At 56.7% G+C, this 16,110-nt stretch overlaps 2 protein-coding genes across 2 annotated transcripts; both read left to right on the forward strand.

Moving 5' to 3' along the window:
• Window positions 1-755: 755 nt before the first annotated feature.
• BESB_010520 (uncharacterized protein) lies at window positions 756-13,148 on the forward strand (the record flags this gene model as incomplete). Its single annotated transcript, XM_029359806.1, has 15 exons — window positions 756-2,135; window positions 2,566-2,750; window positions 3,058-3,370; window positions 3,660-3,906; window positions 4,524-6,130; window positions 6,547-6,848; window positions 7,557-7,663; window positions 8,268-8,902; window positions 9,357-9,559; window positions 9,805-9,886; window positions 10,276-10,404; window positions 10,716-10,977; window positions 12,063-12,227; window positions 12,502-12,645; window positions 13,039-13,148. 15 exons carry the CDS (start codon window positions 756-758, stop codon window positions 13,146-13,148), a joined length of 5,871 nt encoding a protein of 1,956 aa, XP_029222719.1.
• A 127-nt stretch (window positions 13,149-13,275) lies between these two features.
• Window positions 13,276-15,996, forward strand: BESB_010530 (uncharacterized protein; the record flags this gene model as incomplete). The annotated part of the gene is made up of 4 exons (XM_029359807.1): window positions 13,276-13,928; window positions 14,175-14,220; window positions 14,749-14,914; window positions 15,125-15,996. 4 exons carry the CDS (start codon window positions 13,276-13,278, stop codon window positions 15,994-15,996), a joined length of 1,737 nt encoding a protein of 578 aa, XP_029222720.1.
• Between the last annotated feature and the right edge of the window lie 114 nt (window positions 15,997-16,110).

Raw genomic sequence — 16,110 nt, forward strand, 5'->3', positions numbered from 1 at the left:
CGGCGGAACACATGTTGTTCAAATTGCCAATTTCGTGAAACCCGCGGGTAACCGAAAAGGCTACACGGGAAGCTTTTCCTCGTGGGGTCGCAAAGTCGGCTTAAAACTAAGTACTGTTTTTTGCGCGATGCTGTGCTGCCTTCAGATGCGCCGACGAGCAAGCGAACGAATACGCAAGACCATGGATGACTAATCCAAGCAACAAATTAACATGCCGGAAGATGTGAAGTTGGCAATGACCCCAGAATTGTCTCAAATTGCGATGTCGGGTCCCTCGCGGTGCCTACCATCCTGTCGCACACCGTGAGAACGCTCCCTCGAGTTTGATCCGACTGCTGCTATTTTTGGTATCTTTGGCTCTTGGCAGAATGGACTTCCGAGCTCTCATCTCTGTGATTTAACATGTTCTTCGGTCACCTCAACCACCACCGTCTGCAACGACCTTTTGTCAAGACAGCATGCGATTTAGAGATTGGTGCTCATAATTAATCGCCGCAGTGCTCCCCTCAGAAGAACTATCCTGTCCTGGTACACAAACGCCGGGCGTGAACGAATACGCCTCAGTGGCTCTTGTTCTGAAGTTGCCACTCCACTGCAGCGCCAAACTCTCTGTATCGAAAGGTCGTGCATTATTGTTTGAACGCATGCAAATACATTCGCATCCATGAATAATCATGTATGGCTAACTATGCATACACATAGGTATTTCTTGAATGTTTTTCAAACGGAGAACGGCCGCGGCACATATCACTGCGATGGAAGTAGCTATTCACAACTCAGCCAGTTTCGCAGGAGAACCCGTAGAGGGTTGCCTCGAGAACGACTCGTCATCTTCGGAGAATTCACACCCTGTTGGCGTGCCAGTCGCCGCGGAGGGGAAACGGAGTCAAATAAAACAGGAGGCCTCGGTGTTTCACGGCAGTCATGTCGGACATAGAGAACAGGCCATCATCGACCATGGGGAGACTATCGCGAGCAGTGTCTCCGCCCACGTACTCGAAAAGTATTTGCTTCGCAGGCCTGAACAGGTTCATGAGTCAGGCAACGAATCACATCACAAGAGGGCGAGTGAACGCTGTCGTGAAGCTAGGGAAATGCCGGGGAACATGTCCGAAGGCGATCCTGAGGCAACCAGCGTAGATCCTCCTGAAGAAAAAGACACAGCAGATGCCATGTTGGGAACCACTAGGGCAGTCTTAGAGCTCGGGAAGCCGGCATTGCGGCTGCCGTTCTCTGACATTGTGATTAGCCTCGTGTCGAGAACAGCGCGAAAAACATTCATGCCTACATCCACAAGCAGCTTGTCATCCCCTGCTTCAGCGACAAACGGCTCCGAGGACCCGCTTTTCGAGGATTTTGCGCCGCAGTCATGTATTTCTGAGGTGCTGGCACGATATGGTCACTGGAGGAGAAAGACTCCGGTTGCGTTCGCCACAATTCGTGCTCAGCTTCTACGGGAATTGGAGACTCGTATTCGGCTCCTTACCGGCATTTCTGATGATCCTTTCGCCTCCGTGCCCCGCAGTCAGCTAAGTGAAGACACAACAGGGAGCCGCGAAGAAGCAAAAAGGCTCTTGATAGACAACGTAGATGTTCAACGGCTGCTCGGTGTTTACGAGCGTTTGCTCCAGTTCGATACCAGTTTGTTGCTGCCTCCCTCCCAGTGGTGGAGGTTCCAGAGGGGACAAGGCACAGAAGAACACACAGCGTTACAACTCCCCTTCTATCCTTTCTCAGCTTCCCTGCAAAGGATACCCAAGATCAAAGGAATCGCGTTTCTGAGGCCGCCTTTGCGCCACGCGCAAGTTCAGCCACATCTCAAGATCACCATCGATGTTATGCATGTGTGCCTCACCGATCACTACCTCTTTGGGGCAGAGGACGTTGTGGCTCACGAGATTTTGCGGATCTACGAAATCTATTGTTACTTAAGCAAATATCAAAGTGGAGAGCAGTTGACAGCAAGGCTGCGGAGTGTGATCCACTACAGTGAGGAAGTGAGGCAACGCCTCGGCGTCTATACGCCAATGGCGCTTCATGCCATCGCCAGAGGGGAGTCACCAACGGAGGCGATGAAGCAAGAGCTTCTCCATGCTGAACATGCTCTTCGGCGGTGGAGGGAGTCGCAACCCCAGGTAGAGGACTATATTCGGTATATATATATATATATATATATATTCGTTTTTAATTTTTTTTTCGCTCGGTTATAAATATGCGAATTCACACAGTTTGAGCGACGCGAGTTAGGAAGTCCTGTTGTTTGAGGAAGACGCGACTCACTGCAGCGGACACTTTTTTGCCTGGTGAAAAAAGAGCTTCGTTGGTTGGGCGTCTCTTCCGCGTCTTCAAACGTCTCAGCGAGAAATGTTTCCTCTGGGCAGCTGCTACTGACTCCAGCACGTAGGAGCTTGTTTCGGCCTTTCAGAGTGTGTTCCTACGACAGGGCGAGGCCCCGGCTCCAGCGCGACTCCCTGTACCATCGAAAGCCCGGAGAGCTCCTGCTCAGCGGCAAACACGATCCCATGTTTTTTCTGGGTCTGTGCTGGTCACCTCGCGCTCCTGCAGCAATGGGAGACTTGGGTCGAGCACCTAAAGCAGAGGAGAAGCCTCCGGCTCCAACGGGATGGCCAAGCGCTTCTCTTCAGGAGATACGAGGCCGAACTGGAATCCAAGTGGCGTGATCTCCTGGACGTTCGCAAGAGGCACGGCTTCCGCCAAACAGACCTCGCGATGGAATTAGCCTTTATCCAGTGCGTACGCGCCCGGCTTTGCAACGTGAAGCTTTCGTCTCACCTGAGTGGAGTGGGAAACCGCCAGTCTCTCTCAGTGCGCGTTGTTTTCCTGCGTCTGCCCGTGTGCGGAGCCCCGCTGCCACGTAATGCACACCCGCCACGAATTTGGGATGGACGCAAAAATAATCACGCATGTGGACCTAGTGTACCACTGGACACAAACCAGTGTGTTTTCTTCCTTACGTGCCAGCACGTGTCTCTTAACGAGACCTCGACATGCCGCGGCTAGAGAAGTCGTGGCTGCTGTGGCAGCTTGCTTTCCCAGGTCCTCCGCTGAAGAGGATGTCGCAACTGTTCAGCAAGAGATTCTCGCTGAATCAGAGGAGCTATTCTTCTACCATCTTGACACGAAATTTTGCGAAGCAACGACCCAGCGGGATCTCTGTCCGCCAACAGCGACTGCCTCTTCTCTGGAGCACGGTCGCGTGCGCCGCGGCCAGACGGAGTGGCAGTTTGATCTCGCGGAACTCGTCGAAGCTATCTCTCTCAAGTTCGAAATGCAGAAGAGACGGCGCCCTGGAGAGCCGCTCAGGAGGCTGCGGCTGACTCACTCGAGTCGATACTGCTATATAGATGAGGTCAGTCTTTCCACGCGTGACCGATACGACCAATACAACGTCGCCAACTTTCGCTCACTGTGTACCAGAGCAGCCCCGAGAGCGAGTCCCTGCACACGCATTCATCGACTCAGAGCTGGCGGTGCCCTACAGTTGCAAACGTAGTATACACAATCGTCTCCGGAAAAAGTGTGTCTGCTTTGCTGTCTCCCTCCTGCGCTGACAGCGACGACTTCCCCCTGCCGAGCAGCTTCGGCGCTTGCTGGCATCTTCCCTGCTTTGCTCTCTCTCATGCAAAATCAATGGTCAGTCACTCCCTCCTCGCGCTCACATTCCTTTGAAAGTGCCCTCCTTCTCCTCATCCTCCCATGACTTGCTCCCGACGAGCTGGGACGACAGGGATGTCCAAGAATCGAGTGCATCTGAGTCCAGTCAGCAAGTGTCTTCGACTCAGAAAGCAGAGGAATCTGGCGAAGAACGCGGCGAATACCGCTTTGGACTGCTTCTAGCAGAAAGCCTTCAAGATTTGTCGTTCGAATTGGAGGTTCAGCACGCAGGTTCGGTGGCCACCAAGTACACTTTGCCTTCTGTACTTCCTTTACAGTGAGACGAAACCTTCGGAATACAGCATTAGTGTGTTGCCGTCGTTCGCTTCTAAGTGTCCTTTCTGTGCCCCCGCCCCCCCTCCACAGCATGCAGACGGCATATGCGCTCTCTATCCTTCAGCGTGTGCCCTTGCGTCATAATTTTGCCGTTTGTCTGTGTGTGCCGCACCTGGCGACGCTAAAATAGGTCCTTCGGCTGTAGTTTACAATCTTCCGCTAGCCGGTAACCTAGATATCGGTTTGAGACCCCCCGTCCGTTGCGCAGCAGAGCCGTGTTTTCCATATTTTTCCCTAAGTGTCCGCAGTTACTTTCTTGCCTGCACGACCAGTAATGTTAGTCAAAGGTGGCATCAACTGGCGGCTCGCGCTATGCATTTTTCGATCACAGCGAAGCAACCAAGAGGTCAAACCAAAAATATGCCGGCTTACGTCATCCGTGATCGTAAACAGCGGCTCCACAGTCACTGTGGCAGGGTGAAAGGGACCGAAGAAATGGTAGATTCGCCATGCTCATTCCGCGGCGTCGGCTCTGGGGGCCTGTCTGCGGTTCGCGTCCTCGTACTTCGCAGGCTGCGTCGCGCCCTTCAGGACGGCAGTTTCCGTGCCGATTTCTCCGGAGCTCTCCTCTTACACCAGGCCGCCTCTCGCTGCCTCAGTTGTCGAGTCGAAAGATCTCTTCCCGTCGCCTGCGGAGTGCCATTCAAGGGCCAGCCACCTGTCCTCGCCTGTCACAATCTACGTAGACGTGCCTTTTTCGTCAGTAGCCGAGTCGCCCCCGTGCGAAGCCACCGCGGGAACTGAGCAGCAATCTCCTCAGGCCTCTAAGGCGCCGAAGCTGTCATTCGAGGAAGGCACTCCAAGGGCTTATGTCGACCGAAAAGCCTTCGACGAACGGCGCGCACCCGAGTCCCGCGCTAGACGTGCGCCTGGGCAGGTGCAGCGCTCTTCATCTGAGGCTTCGCGTGCGGACCTGGATCTGCTGACACTGTCCTCCGTTATCGGTCCCGCGTCCCGGCGCGGAAGCTTCCGAATCCAAGAAACGCAGCTCAGACTAGCTGTCCCGCGGTGGGACGGGGAGATGGCTGAAGCAGCGCGCGCCGAAATCGAGGCCGTCGCGGCCGCTTTGGCTGCTGAGCTGGAACAGGAAGCCTTTCAAGCGGCCGCCGTGGTCACCGCGGCCGCGGAGGCTGCCAGGGATATGGTGCCGCCGGAGGAGCCGAGCAAATTCTTGTGGTTCACCTGGAAGCATCCGCCGGACACCAAAATTCGCATGGAAGGGCCTGCAGACGTGAATGCGTCACCACGGGCGGCGGCTCACGCAAAGGCTGTCTTCAAACGAAAACCGGCATCTCGCTGGAAACCGGAACCAGATGACCTATCCGCTGGCAAGGAACACGAAGCGTCTACGCCTCCAGACAAAGTGAAGCTGTCTTCCTCGTCTGCAGATCCTCACGGCAGCCCACCGCAGCAAGAGACCGATAAGCGGAAACCGCGTGAGCTGGCGCCTGCCTCCACACCGAGTGAACTTGCGTCAGCGTATACCTATCCTCAGACGGAAGACCGTCGTCCGTTTCCGCCGGCCTTCGCGGTCACTGCCCCCCACACAACTTCTCCCCGCGAGTCAAACTCTATCATTGAATCGCAAGGCCACAGGACGTCTTCGCCGTCCCGCGACGTAGTGACAGAGTCCCTAGTGGCAGACTTGTGCACTGGCAGCGCGTCTCTTCCACGCCCTCGGCCTGTTCACAGCCCCGTGGGCGCCGATCGGCTGTCGCTTCCTCCGTCAAAGGCCCATATCGCAGCGTACTCCGTTCAGGGGACGCCGCTGCCTACGCCTCCTTCTGTGGTGGTGCCGCGCCCAAAGCCTTTGTCGGCCGGCGCAGAGCGTGGCGGCGCAGCTGATCTGGGTCCCTGGGCTGGCTACGAGGAGGCGCGGAGGGAACCCCGGGCGGGGTCGCTTCAGTTCGCTTCGCGCGGGGATCAGCCTTCTTGGGCGGGCACCAGAGGTCGAGAGGCGGGGCTGAGACGCCAGAAGTCGGAGGGGGATGCGATGCCTCCTTTTCCGCTGCCTGACTGGAGCGAGCCGTCGCCAAAAACGGGCGTACTCGAGCAAAGGGCCCGCGTGCCTCCGCCCGTGGCCGTGCCCCACAAAAGCTCACCATCTCCCCTGAACCATGTATGCGTGAAACACTGTTAGGCCTCACACACACAGACACTCAAAGCTAGGGTACCTGGAATACCTGCTCCAACAGTGTGTTGAGATCCGTTGAGATAGCTCTGCGCAGGAGAATCCAAGGCTCCATGGGCACGCTGTGCGCTTCGCTTCTCGTCCACGACGCATCCTTCAGCGCGAAACAGGAGCTGCAGCACAGCGCGATACCGACATCTCTCTGCATGTGGGCGCGATGTCACACGCGGAATGGTCCATGTCGACACCCTGCAGAGTCCACGCCGCCTCAGATCGTGGAAGCTGAGCAGTCCAACAGGAAAGCGCAACGTCTCTGCATGTCATTCCCTCGTGGACCAAGTCTGCTGGGATTGAGCGGCACAGCCCCGCGCAGATGTTCCTGCGATAGTTTGTTTCGCTGGCAGGTCTCAGGTGTCCACCAAGTTCCTTCGCAGCCGCGGCGCCTTCTCAGTTCCACTCGCATGCTGACCTGCAGTGGCAAGGAAGCGGCAAGCGCGTCACGCCTTTCGCTAAGTCGCCTTTTTTCGAGGTCAAGCGAACCCCCAGGCGACTCCGCGGGGCAGAGTGTGGCTATCTCTGCGATGCACGAAGGGAAGCGGCGAAGAAGTCGGTCGCGAGCGAAACAGCAAATTCCGCGTCGCCAGTCAAGTCTTAGTTCCCGGACGCCCCAAGCCGAGCTTGCTGTTACTGTCGATCCGTCCGCATTGTGAGAGACAGAGAGGCACAATGAAACCCTCCACACCCGTTCTATCCACCCATTCACACACTTGTCAAATACGGGGTGCGAAAGGGAGGCACGTCGCAGCTGCAGCCAGGCAGATCCAGGACTCTGGTCAACAAAATGGTAGCGCACCCTTTCAGCTTTCAAAGATAGAACTTGTGACTTAATGCACCGTTGTACAGCGCAGTCTGGCGTGATTAGTTTCCTCACTTATGGGCGAGGATATGCCAGTTGCCATACAAACGCGTCCACTCGGCAAGCAGATGTACCCGCACATGCGGAAAGACACCCCGTCACCCCGTCTGAAAAGTACCGCACAGAGATTCGCACGGCTTTAGGGCGGATGATTGCTTCCTTCCCTGGCTGTGCTCTGCGGAGTTTTGCTGCAACGCGAGTCACTGCAGTCACTCTTCATTCCTGTCCAGAAACAGAAGGCACCGCCATAATGAAACTGAAGCCAATTGGTTATCACATGGGGTTCTGCGGTCTGAGCGTGCGCCATATATATATATATATATATATATATATATATATATATATATATATATATATATATATATATATATTATATATATGCACGCCTATGTGATAGTACACGTTTGTCTTCACAATCTGTCTGTGCATATCCAAGCAACTAGGCCTATATGGGTACATGATTTCATTATCCATGTGGGTCTCGGGTGCTATTATCAGGCATCGCCAGATGGAGATCACTGGAGCGATCGAAGGCGGCCTCAAGCTTCGAGTGACTCTTGAGCCTGTCCCGCCAGGCGAAATAGCAACGGAAGCGTTGATAGAAGGTCAGTTTAAGTATTTTATGAAGAATATGGTCAAACTATTTATGCTTACTTAATCGAGAATGTAAATTGGCAGTTTACACTTACAAAGCAAGCAGTAGTGTCACCACGTTTCAGACGCCAGTATTTCACGTTCCAGAGCGAGTGGCTGCAGAGAGCCGCGGCTCCTGGCCAGGGGGGGTAGTGGCCTCGAGAGCTTCAAGTTCCTCGACTCCATGAGTCTAAAATCAGCAACCTCTCCGCTGAATACAGCTGCATACTATTGGAATTTCGCCGCGTTTTCTCTACTGGAGCGTTCGTCAAAGCATGGGATGTCTCTCTAGCAAACAACTCCCACACGCGTGCTCTGAAGTGTGGTGATTCCTCAGATAGTAACTGCAGCTACGATCCCTCGTATAGTGCGAGTATCGTTTCGAACAAGGCGGTATATAAAGCCATTTGCAGTTCGGATCTTCGTCTTCTTCCGTGCCCCAGTCAAATCACACTGGAGTCCTCCCTCAACATCGCTACGTCCAGTTGCCTTGGAATGTCGTCGTGTGGGTGTGAGAAAGGCACCTTGTGCTTGGTGCTGAGACACGAGCTGCACTCCTTGTTCCCCCTCGATCAGGATACGAAGCGCTAGTGCTTCACCTTCACCAGTTGCGAGCTACGACTTTTGGCGACCCGTCCTACGTGATTGTATATCGTCATTTGCCGTCCAAGCCGAGAGATTTATACGACCCCAATCGCGCGCAGGAGCGAGAGAACGCCTCCGCCGCAGCTGCGATTGCCATAGCTGCAGCTGCGCCTTCTGAGGCCGCGTGCGCGAGCGTTTCTCCCCAGCGAGGAGGCCCGTTTCCGGAGCCCAGAAAGGCGGGGCTCCTACGGGACAAAAAGCGCCAAGAGTTTCTGGATACCCGGCTCTGGCGTAGCCGGCCTCTCGCCGCCTGCATCCGCCTTCTTCTTTTGCTGCAGAGATCAGGAGGATTCACCGGCGCAGGTGTATGCGCTGTAGCTCCCCTTCACGCCGCAGCGCAGGCGGCTCTAGTTGCGCCCAGCGTTGTCCAGCAGCTGCTTGAGGCCAGCGATCTTGACGTCCCAGCTCTCGACGCGGAGGCAGTCGCTGCCCTGCAGCACATGCAGAAGCAAATGAGAAAAGAGAGCGCTCGGCGCACGAAGCAGAGAGGCCGTCAGGAGGCAGGAGGACAACTCTTTCAGGACGCCGTCGACGATAGTACCGCGGACGAGCTCGACGACGATGAAGTGGGGGGCTGCGGCCGCGTTCCCGTTTGCTAAACACTAATGTTGGCTGAATCCACAATTTCACAGAGCCGAGAGGGTCACGGGGCGTAGCGTATGTTGGTGGCCTCCCCCGCCCGGAAAAAGGAGTGTTTTGCGACGTCCGTCTTTGCGATGTGCACCGTGCGCACGCCCCATTCCTAGAGTACCGAAGATGATTCCGGTTATGAGATACAGACAACCAAGATCTTTATAATTGCAGTCCATCACTTCACTGGACTGCTGTCCCTCTGTGAGTCGCCAAGCGTAGGCATACGTTGAGTACCCCCTGATACTCAGCATGCAGCAATCAGGACACCCCCTACGCCAGTTGAGAAGCATAGACGCGAGGCTGAGGGCGGTGATGCGGTGAGCAAGCCTTGCAGGGCTCCATGTTAACACATTCCTCAGGCATGTTTGCTGTGTTCCATATCTTCAGGCGGCGGAGGATACTTACGCTAGGTTCCTACGGCACGTATTCTCCTCGGTGTTACCAGGTCGAGTCTCCGCCGTTCTGAGGTCGGGCCCGCCCATGGATTTCCAGGCGGTCGTTCGCGAAGTCGTGCCTCAAGTGAATCTGCATATGCTGCTCCAGCAAATTAAAGTGTGCTGCTGCGCGCATCGGTTGCTTGGCTTCACCAAGTACGGACACTCCACATGGGTAGGATATAGAGAACTGGCGTCGAGACAACAGTCAACTTCTCAGCGCAGACATGGACAAATGCGCAGTTTTAGCGCGTGTGCTGAAATTTTAGAGGGTAGTGGGATTAGCATGACGGGCACGCCGAGTTCAGGGTTTAGGGCTATGCCACCCTCGAGCCATGTGTCGGCGAGTGGCGCTCCTCCACGTGGGCCTCTTTGGTGTTTCTGCTTGGTTTTTTCTGCAGGTACGTTGAGGCGAAGGGCGCGCGGCGGCGCGCAACAGTTATCGACCAGGTTGATGATAGGTCAATAGGAATCTTTGTGAAGGTGCGTGACCGCAGAAGCGGCGGCCTGCGGCAGAGAGAAGACTGCAACTCGAGTGCCTCGGGCTTGACCCGGCACGCGGATGAGACGCATGCCTGCCCGGTTACATGATTCATTGCTGAGCGCAGAAGGAGAACACAACAAGCTTGCGTGCGTCTTCTCCATGCACTGGCGCCCAGGTTCGACGTTTGTACAACGTCCCGCTGCGCCGCGACTCCCCGGGCCTCGCCTTGTGGCACCATCGCCACCGCGTGGGTCGTGTGGACGCGTCTTCTCTGGACGCCCCGGCAGACTTCTACCTGTACAGTCCGAGGCGCCACTTGCAATGTGCTGCGCAAAGTCGCAGCCGAAGCGCGGGCGCGACGCCGTACACACTCTTGGGCGCCCGCCAGACGGCGTATGCGGAGGCGCTGCAGTTGAGCAACCCGGTAGTCGAGGTCAAGTATGTGAACCGAACAAGAAACATTGCCACCGCAGTCGTCACCAAGGCTGTGAGCGGCGAAAACCCGATTTTCAACCAGGTACGGACGACTGCTAGCTGTGTAGACCCGTATGCATGGCGTATATCTGCCACATCTACCTGGTAACGGCGGGGAAGACGGCGCAGGCTGTGAGTAGCCGGGATGCCTCTTGGCACGTCTTGTTCTCACTGTTCTGAACGGACGCTCGATGTGCCGCGGTAGCACAACAATCAGGGATCCAGTCCTCTGTCTGCGAGCCAGTATGGGCAGTTAAGAAGGTGGCACTCCGCGCGCACTCTCCATACGCAGCTGCATTTTTTTTTCTCTTTGAGTGTGTGGCTGACTCTCGCCCGGCGCGCGTGCCGTCTCAGCTGGTACACTTGCGTCTGCCGAGAGTTTCTGAAGAGCCGGAAGCGGTGGCGGACCTGATGACGCAGGACAGCTACTTGGTTCTGAGTGTCTTCGATTTGCACCAACGTCAAGCAGCGCCCGCGCGGCGATTCCTCGGGTCGCTGACTCTGCCCTGGAGCCTGTTGATTGGATACGGACAAACTTACCCCTTTTGGATGCCCTCTGAGGCACAGGATCGCGGGTCACAAGAGGCCCGGGGCCCGCGTATGAGCTCTGCCCACGGCCAGTTGCGGATTCGACGGCGCCGCCGCGACGGGCCACAAGGCCCCAGCACATTCTGCATCATCCGCGGATGCCTCCGTATGAACCAACCCGCGTGCCTGCCTAGCTACCGGCGCCCCGTTCGCGTCACGGCCGAAAGGCGCAGCAAGCTGCGGGAGAGTCCCGCGCAGAGCGCTTCCTTCTCGAGGACGAGCGACGCGGCCGCATCTGCCCCCCAAGCACGCAGCCCCGCGGATGCAGCTGAGCACCCGCGACCCAATCATTACGTTGAAGATGCCCGCAACGCGGGCAACTGGAACCCCAGTGGCGTCAGCGCCGCCAAGCAGCCTGAGCTGTCGCATGCGGAGGAGCCCCTGAGCATGTATATCAGTCTAAGCTTGTATGTTACGGGCCTGCCTTTGAGTGTGACGCGAAAGTCTCTGGCTAGTGGGAGCCGTCACCCAATTAAGCTGTGGCAGGAAGCGAGGAATTCGCTTGCGTCCAGCGGACAAGGCGACCCGCAGATGCCCTCACCGAGCAATGCGCGAGTCGCCGAAGGAAATGGAGCCGGGCGCGTGGCGGCCTCACCGCGGACACGCGGCGCGGACTGTCGGTGCGCAGATGAGAAGACCAGTGCGCGAGAGGGAGAGGAACTTCTTATCAGAGAGGAACGCTGGAGGAATCACTGTAGACGGAGGGGGGTCTGGAATCCTTGCAGCGCATTCGGTGAGAACGGGCACAAAGCGGCTGGCTGCAGTTGCGATCGCCAAGGATCCTGTCTTAGGTGGGAATGCGGCCGGCGCCGTAGCGTGAAAAGCAGAGAGCCCCAGAAGCTACCACGCAGATCGGCAGAGGACGGGCAATAATCTTTGGCTGGAATGCGGACCTGCGTCAGCTTATCCATTTTCTGGAACGAATCGTGAAGCTTTTCTTCTTGCTGGCGTAACCTGGCTTCCAGCTGTGTTGAGCGACACCAAGCGAGCCCTGTCGTTGCTGCGCTTGGTGACACACTTGCTCACGCTGTAGTCGCTACCCACTCAGAAAGAAATGTGTGCGTACTCATTGCCGCGTGCTTCCTTCTGAGAACGTTCGCTATTCCTGCGTAGGCCTCGATCTCTCGGGCTCGCTATTCCTCCTCTGTCGACTAGTTGCTCCCCTCCTCCCCCCTCCCGAGGTGGCCACGCCGGGGAGGCTGCGGTGCTTTGAGCGCCTCGCAGCTTTCGTTTCTCTATTCCCGCTTGTTGAAGATCGGCTGCTGCTCTCTGCGCACGGTAGGTCCGCCACCGCTACCGGTGGTGCAATCCGTAGCCGCCGCTCTGCCCAGAAACTCCATTTCATTGCTGCGCTCGGCCGGATGCTGCCCAGGGGGGGGCACGTGGTGTTTGCAGCCGATCTGTGAACGACCTGGACGTTCTTCAGCCGTCACAGTGGCCTGCCACAGCTACAGGTTGCTGCTTGTGGTCGCGTGAACCCTTTTCGAGTATCAGGGCGTATCTGGCATCCATTTGTGCTGTCCCTCGTGCCGGTGCGCTGCGCGGCATGCAGCTGGTGACCGGGTGTGGCTGACGGCCCAGGAGCAAGTTGACGTGGCCTGCGGGGAGAGCCGCGGTCATGCACTCCTCCTCTGTTGCTTCTTCAGCGCCTTTGACCTGCTTCTGCATACGAACTGCACGAACTACGTGGCGCGAGGTAGGTCACGGCTCCGTGGAATCCCTCGCTCCTAAAAGGAAAACCGTGACTTTAGTTGACCGGCAGTGTAGGTGCGGGACCTGCTCTGTGGTGGCTCTAGAAAACGAGAGAATCAAATATGGCATCTTCCACTACCCAATACTTGTGCCTGATATCTGTGCTTAGCTGCGTCTGCAAGTCGCGTTTTTTCGAGCACAATCTGGAAATCACAGTGCCCGGCGCAGTCGCAGCCACTTGAACTGTGCTTTAGTTTGTTATAGCGAGGCCTGCTTGCGTCTGCTAATCTGTTTCAACGGGGCCTCTCACCAGGTGTGTCTTCTCTATGCAGTGCGTGTTTGCGGCAGAGGCCTGCAGTACGTGGTTCTGAGGCAGGCCCCCGACCAGAGTGTTCAGGTGTGGGATCCGCTGGAGCCTCGCTGCATATTCCTGCCGTCGCCTGCATACCGCAAGCGCCCACGCCGCGAAGAAAAGAACAAGAAAAAGGGCGGCTCATGGATCAGTGATGACGCCGCAGTCCCCTCTCGTGGTGCAGGCTATCCTCTGGCCACTCAAGCGCTAACGCGGCTGCAGCAACAGCAGAGGAGTCAAGAGAACGCAGTGCTGATGGAGCAACAGAGGGAGCAGGTCGCGATGCTGGCAGCACGCCATGCAGGGATGCTTGAAGGGCCTCACGACAGGATTCTGAAGGCGTTTGATGGAGAGCCGAAGAGAAGCACAGACACCCTCCGAAGATCGTTTTCTGCCGACGCGATTCCGGCAGCAGGGCAATCGACTCCGGCTCCTACGGAGCAGCCCGGTGTACTCGGCACTACCTGGCGAAACGCGGTGCCGTTTCGGGATGAAAATCCGGATTTGACGCCAATATCAGATGGCCAAACTCTCAACACGAATTGCGAGGTGCCGTTCGCAATCGGGGGGACATGTGTGCACCAAGAAAAGGGAGTGCTTCCCATCGAGGGCATCGACATGGTTTTCAACAACGAAAACGCCCTGACGAATCTCCAGAGCATGGCGTGCGTCTCAGCTTCGTCCAATGGTTCGGCGCAGCCGCGAGGAAGAGCCGATGAAGGATGGGAACCCCTCACTGGTGGATGTTCTGTACCTGAAAGCGAAAGAAGGCTGCGGGACAAGATACGCAGGAAAATGCTTCGGCGGAAAAAGCGAAAGTGCTGCGGCCTCGTCTACGCGTTCCATAAGCTAAAAGAGGCCATCTCGCTGCTTTTCACGGTTCAGTTTTGGCTCCGGACGGCTGCGACGTGCATGGCGTGCCTGTGCTGTGACAAGTAAGGCCGATGGCATACGCTCCCCTCCATCGCGCAGCTGCGTCTCGAAGTCCACAGCAGGCTGGCGACCGTTGCAGAAAGCCTAGAAGGCGAGGCTTCTCCAGAAAACCCGAGGTGTGTAGTCATTGGGGGCGGGGCGGATCCAGCTGGCCGCCATACTGCACAGTGTAAGGGCGGCTAGCAGTGCTTCCCGACAAATGGATATGGAACAAACGACCTTCACGCTCGTCCGCGTGACCGTAGCAGTAACATGCGGGTCGTGACCCAAGTCAGCAACAGCGCTGCTCACAATGTCAGAGTTCATAGCGAGCCTGCGCCTCCTGAGGTCTCTTTGATGCCGCGCAGAGCCCACGCCTCCAATATCCAGCCCGAGATATGGAATATGTCCATACCGCGCGCTGTTTCATTCCTGTTTTTTTCGTGTAACTTGATTTTGTTAAACATACTGACAGACGCCTGAAACCCCCCCCGAAGGCGGTTGACCTTTTCAGCATGTCGTTCGACTTCTCCAACGCTTCCAAATGGTCTCCGCTCCTCCCTTCGCTTTGCAAGGCAAGTGGCCACCTCGGCCCCCAGCTGTCTTCGTGGTATATGAATGGAGTATTGAATCACTTAGATAGCCCTTTCTGATAGGGCAGTTAAACTACCAGGCGGCCACGCGGGTGTCCTTGCGTGTCCACACCAAACAACGCGTAGTGTCACACCTGTTTTGGAGATATCGGGGAAGCGTTGATGGCGGAAACGGATTCGTTGCTTTAAAGATATTAACGAGTCTCCAGTGCGTGTCACTAAGTGTTGCCACGCATGCGGATGTTTCCAGCTGCGCTTCCCAAGCGATCCTCAAGTGCTGGCCGCTGCTGCCGAGGCGTACCGGGACTGCCTGCTTGCGAACAACGACAGCGTAGCGGCCGCAGAGGCGGCGGCGCTCACCCTGGGCTTAACGTGTCCTGAAGCTCGCAGGCGTATTTCCATGTTCCCGCCGATAGGTAAGGCTTCATCTGTTCTTGAGGAGCATTCCATGCGCATCTCGCTACAGCAGGTTAGGCAGGGCGCTTGCGTAAAAGTAGGACTTCTCGCCCTCTATGGAGCCGGTGACATGGAGGAAAGGCCCGCCACTCTACTGCTGCCTAGGTAGACAACGCCACCTGCAGCTGCGTTCTATCCGCCTACGCGTGGCTCCGCTGCGTCTGTTTCAGGACTGATCACGCCAGTGACTCAGGCTCTGAGGTATCGGAGTCCAGATTTCGCTTATGCTCGGGCTCTCGAGGCTCGCTTACAGCGTCACATCGAGGCACGGATCAAAGCGATGTACCGGGACAAGGCACAGCATTCGTCGGACGCGTCAGGGGGAGACACAGGGGCCTTCAACGGTTCATGGCTCTCTCAGAACCCCTTCGGTCGTGAAGACGTCTCTCCGGACCCTTCCCCCAGCCGACCGCGGTATACCGTACTTTTTGCGCGGGACGGAGCAAATGAAATATATAAGCTCCTGAGACATTTTGAGGAAGCGCGAGCGTGCATGGCGTGGCAGCAGTCTATCTCGCGGGAAGAACGGCATCGATGCCGGGGGTCGCTTTTTGGCTTCTCCGACGTGCAGCAACACGCTCCCCCGCAGCACCGAGACATGTGCCCGGGAGCAGAATGCTCATCTGCGGCACGCACGCCGACCTGTTCATTCTTTGCGGAGAAAGAGTCGCTACACATCAACTCTGGTGGCTGCTCCCTCATCTGCGAAGATCCCCACAATCTTGGGGGCCAGCTTCAGGAATGCTTGCGCAGGTATTACAGCGACAATGATGCGCCATATGCCGTCCCCGTTCATTTCAACCGCATGGACAAGAACTTTGTGTGGCAGCTTCTTGAAAACACCGGTGTTTTCGCACCTGCGCCGCCAGTGGCTTCCCTAATTCTTGCACAAGAAGGACCGCTTAGTAGCTCTCTCGAAGGCGGGGCCGGCTCCCCTCGCTTCCGAAGACCTCTCACCGCGACTGTTGTCGTCGTTGTCAGGGTATTTGCCTATCCGTGCGGTGTGTATAGTGGGTGGGCATGCGCTGCTCGACTTGCTTGACAAGGCCTCTGTCTGCAGCTGCAGACAGAGGCCTTTGCATCAGGCATCGGTCCCGCACCTTCCCCCTTCAAAGAGAAAATGACCTTCAGAGCCGGTTTTCGTGCGGAAGCGTTA

Source organism: Besnoitia besnoiti, chromosome I, assembly GCF_002563875.1.
Source record: "Besnoitia besnoiti strain Bb-Ger1 chromosome I, whole genome shotgun sequence".
NCBI classification, from domain to species: domain Eukaryota; phylum Apicomplexa; class Conoidasida; order Eucoccidiorida; family Sarcocystidae; genus Besnoitia; species Besnoitia besnoiti.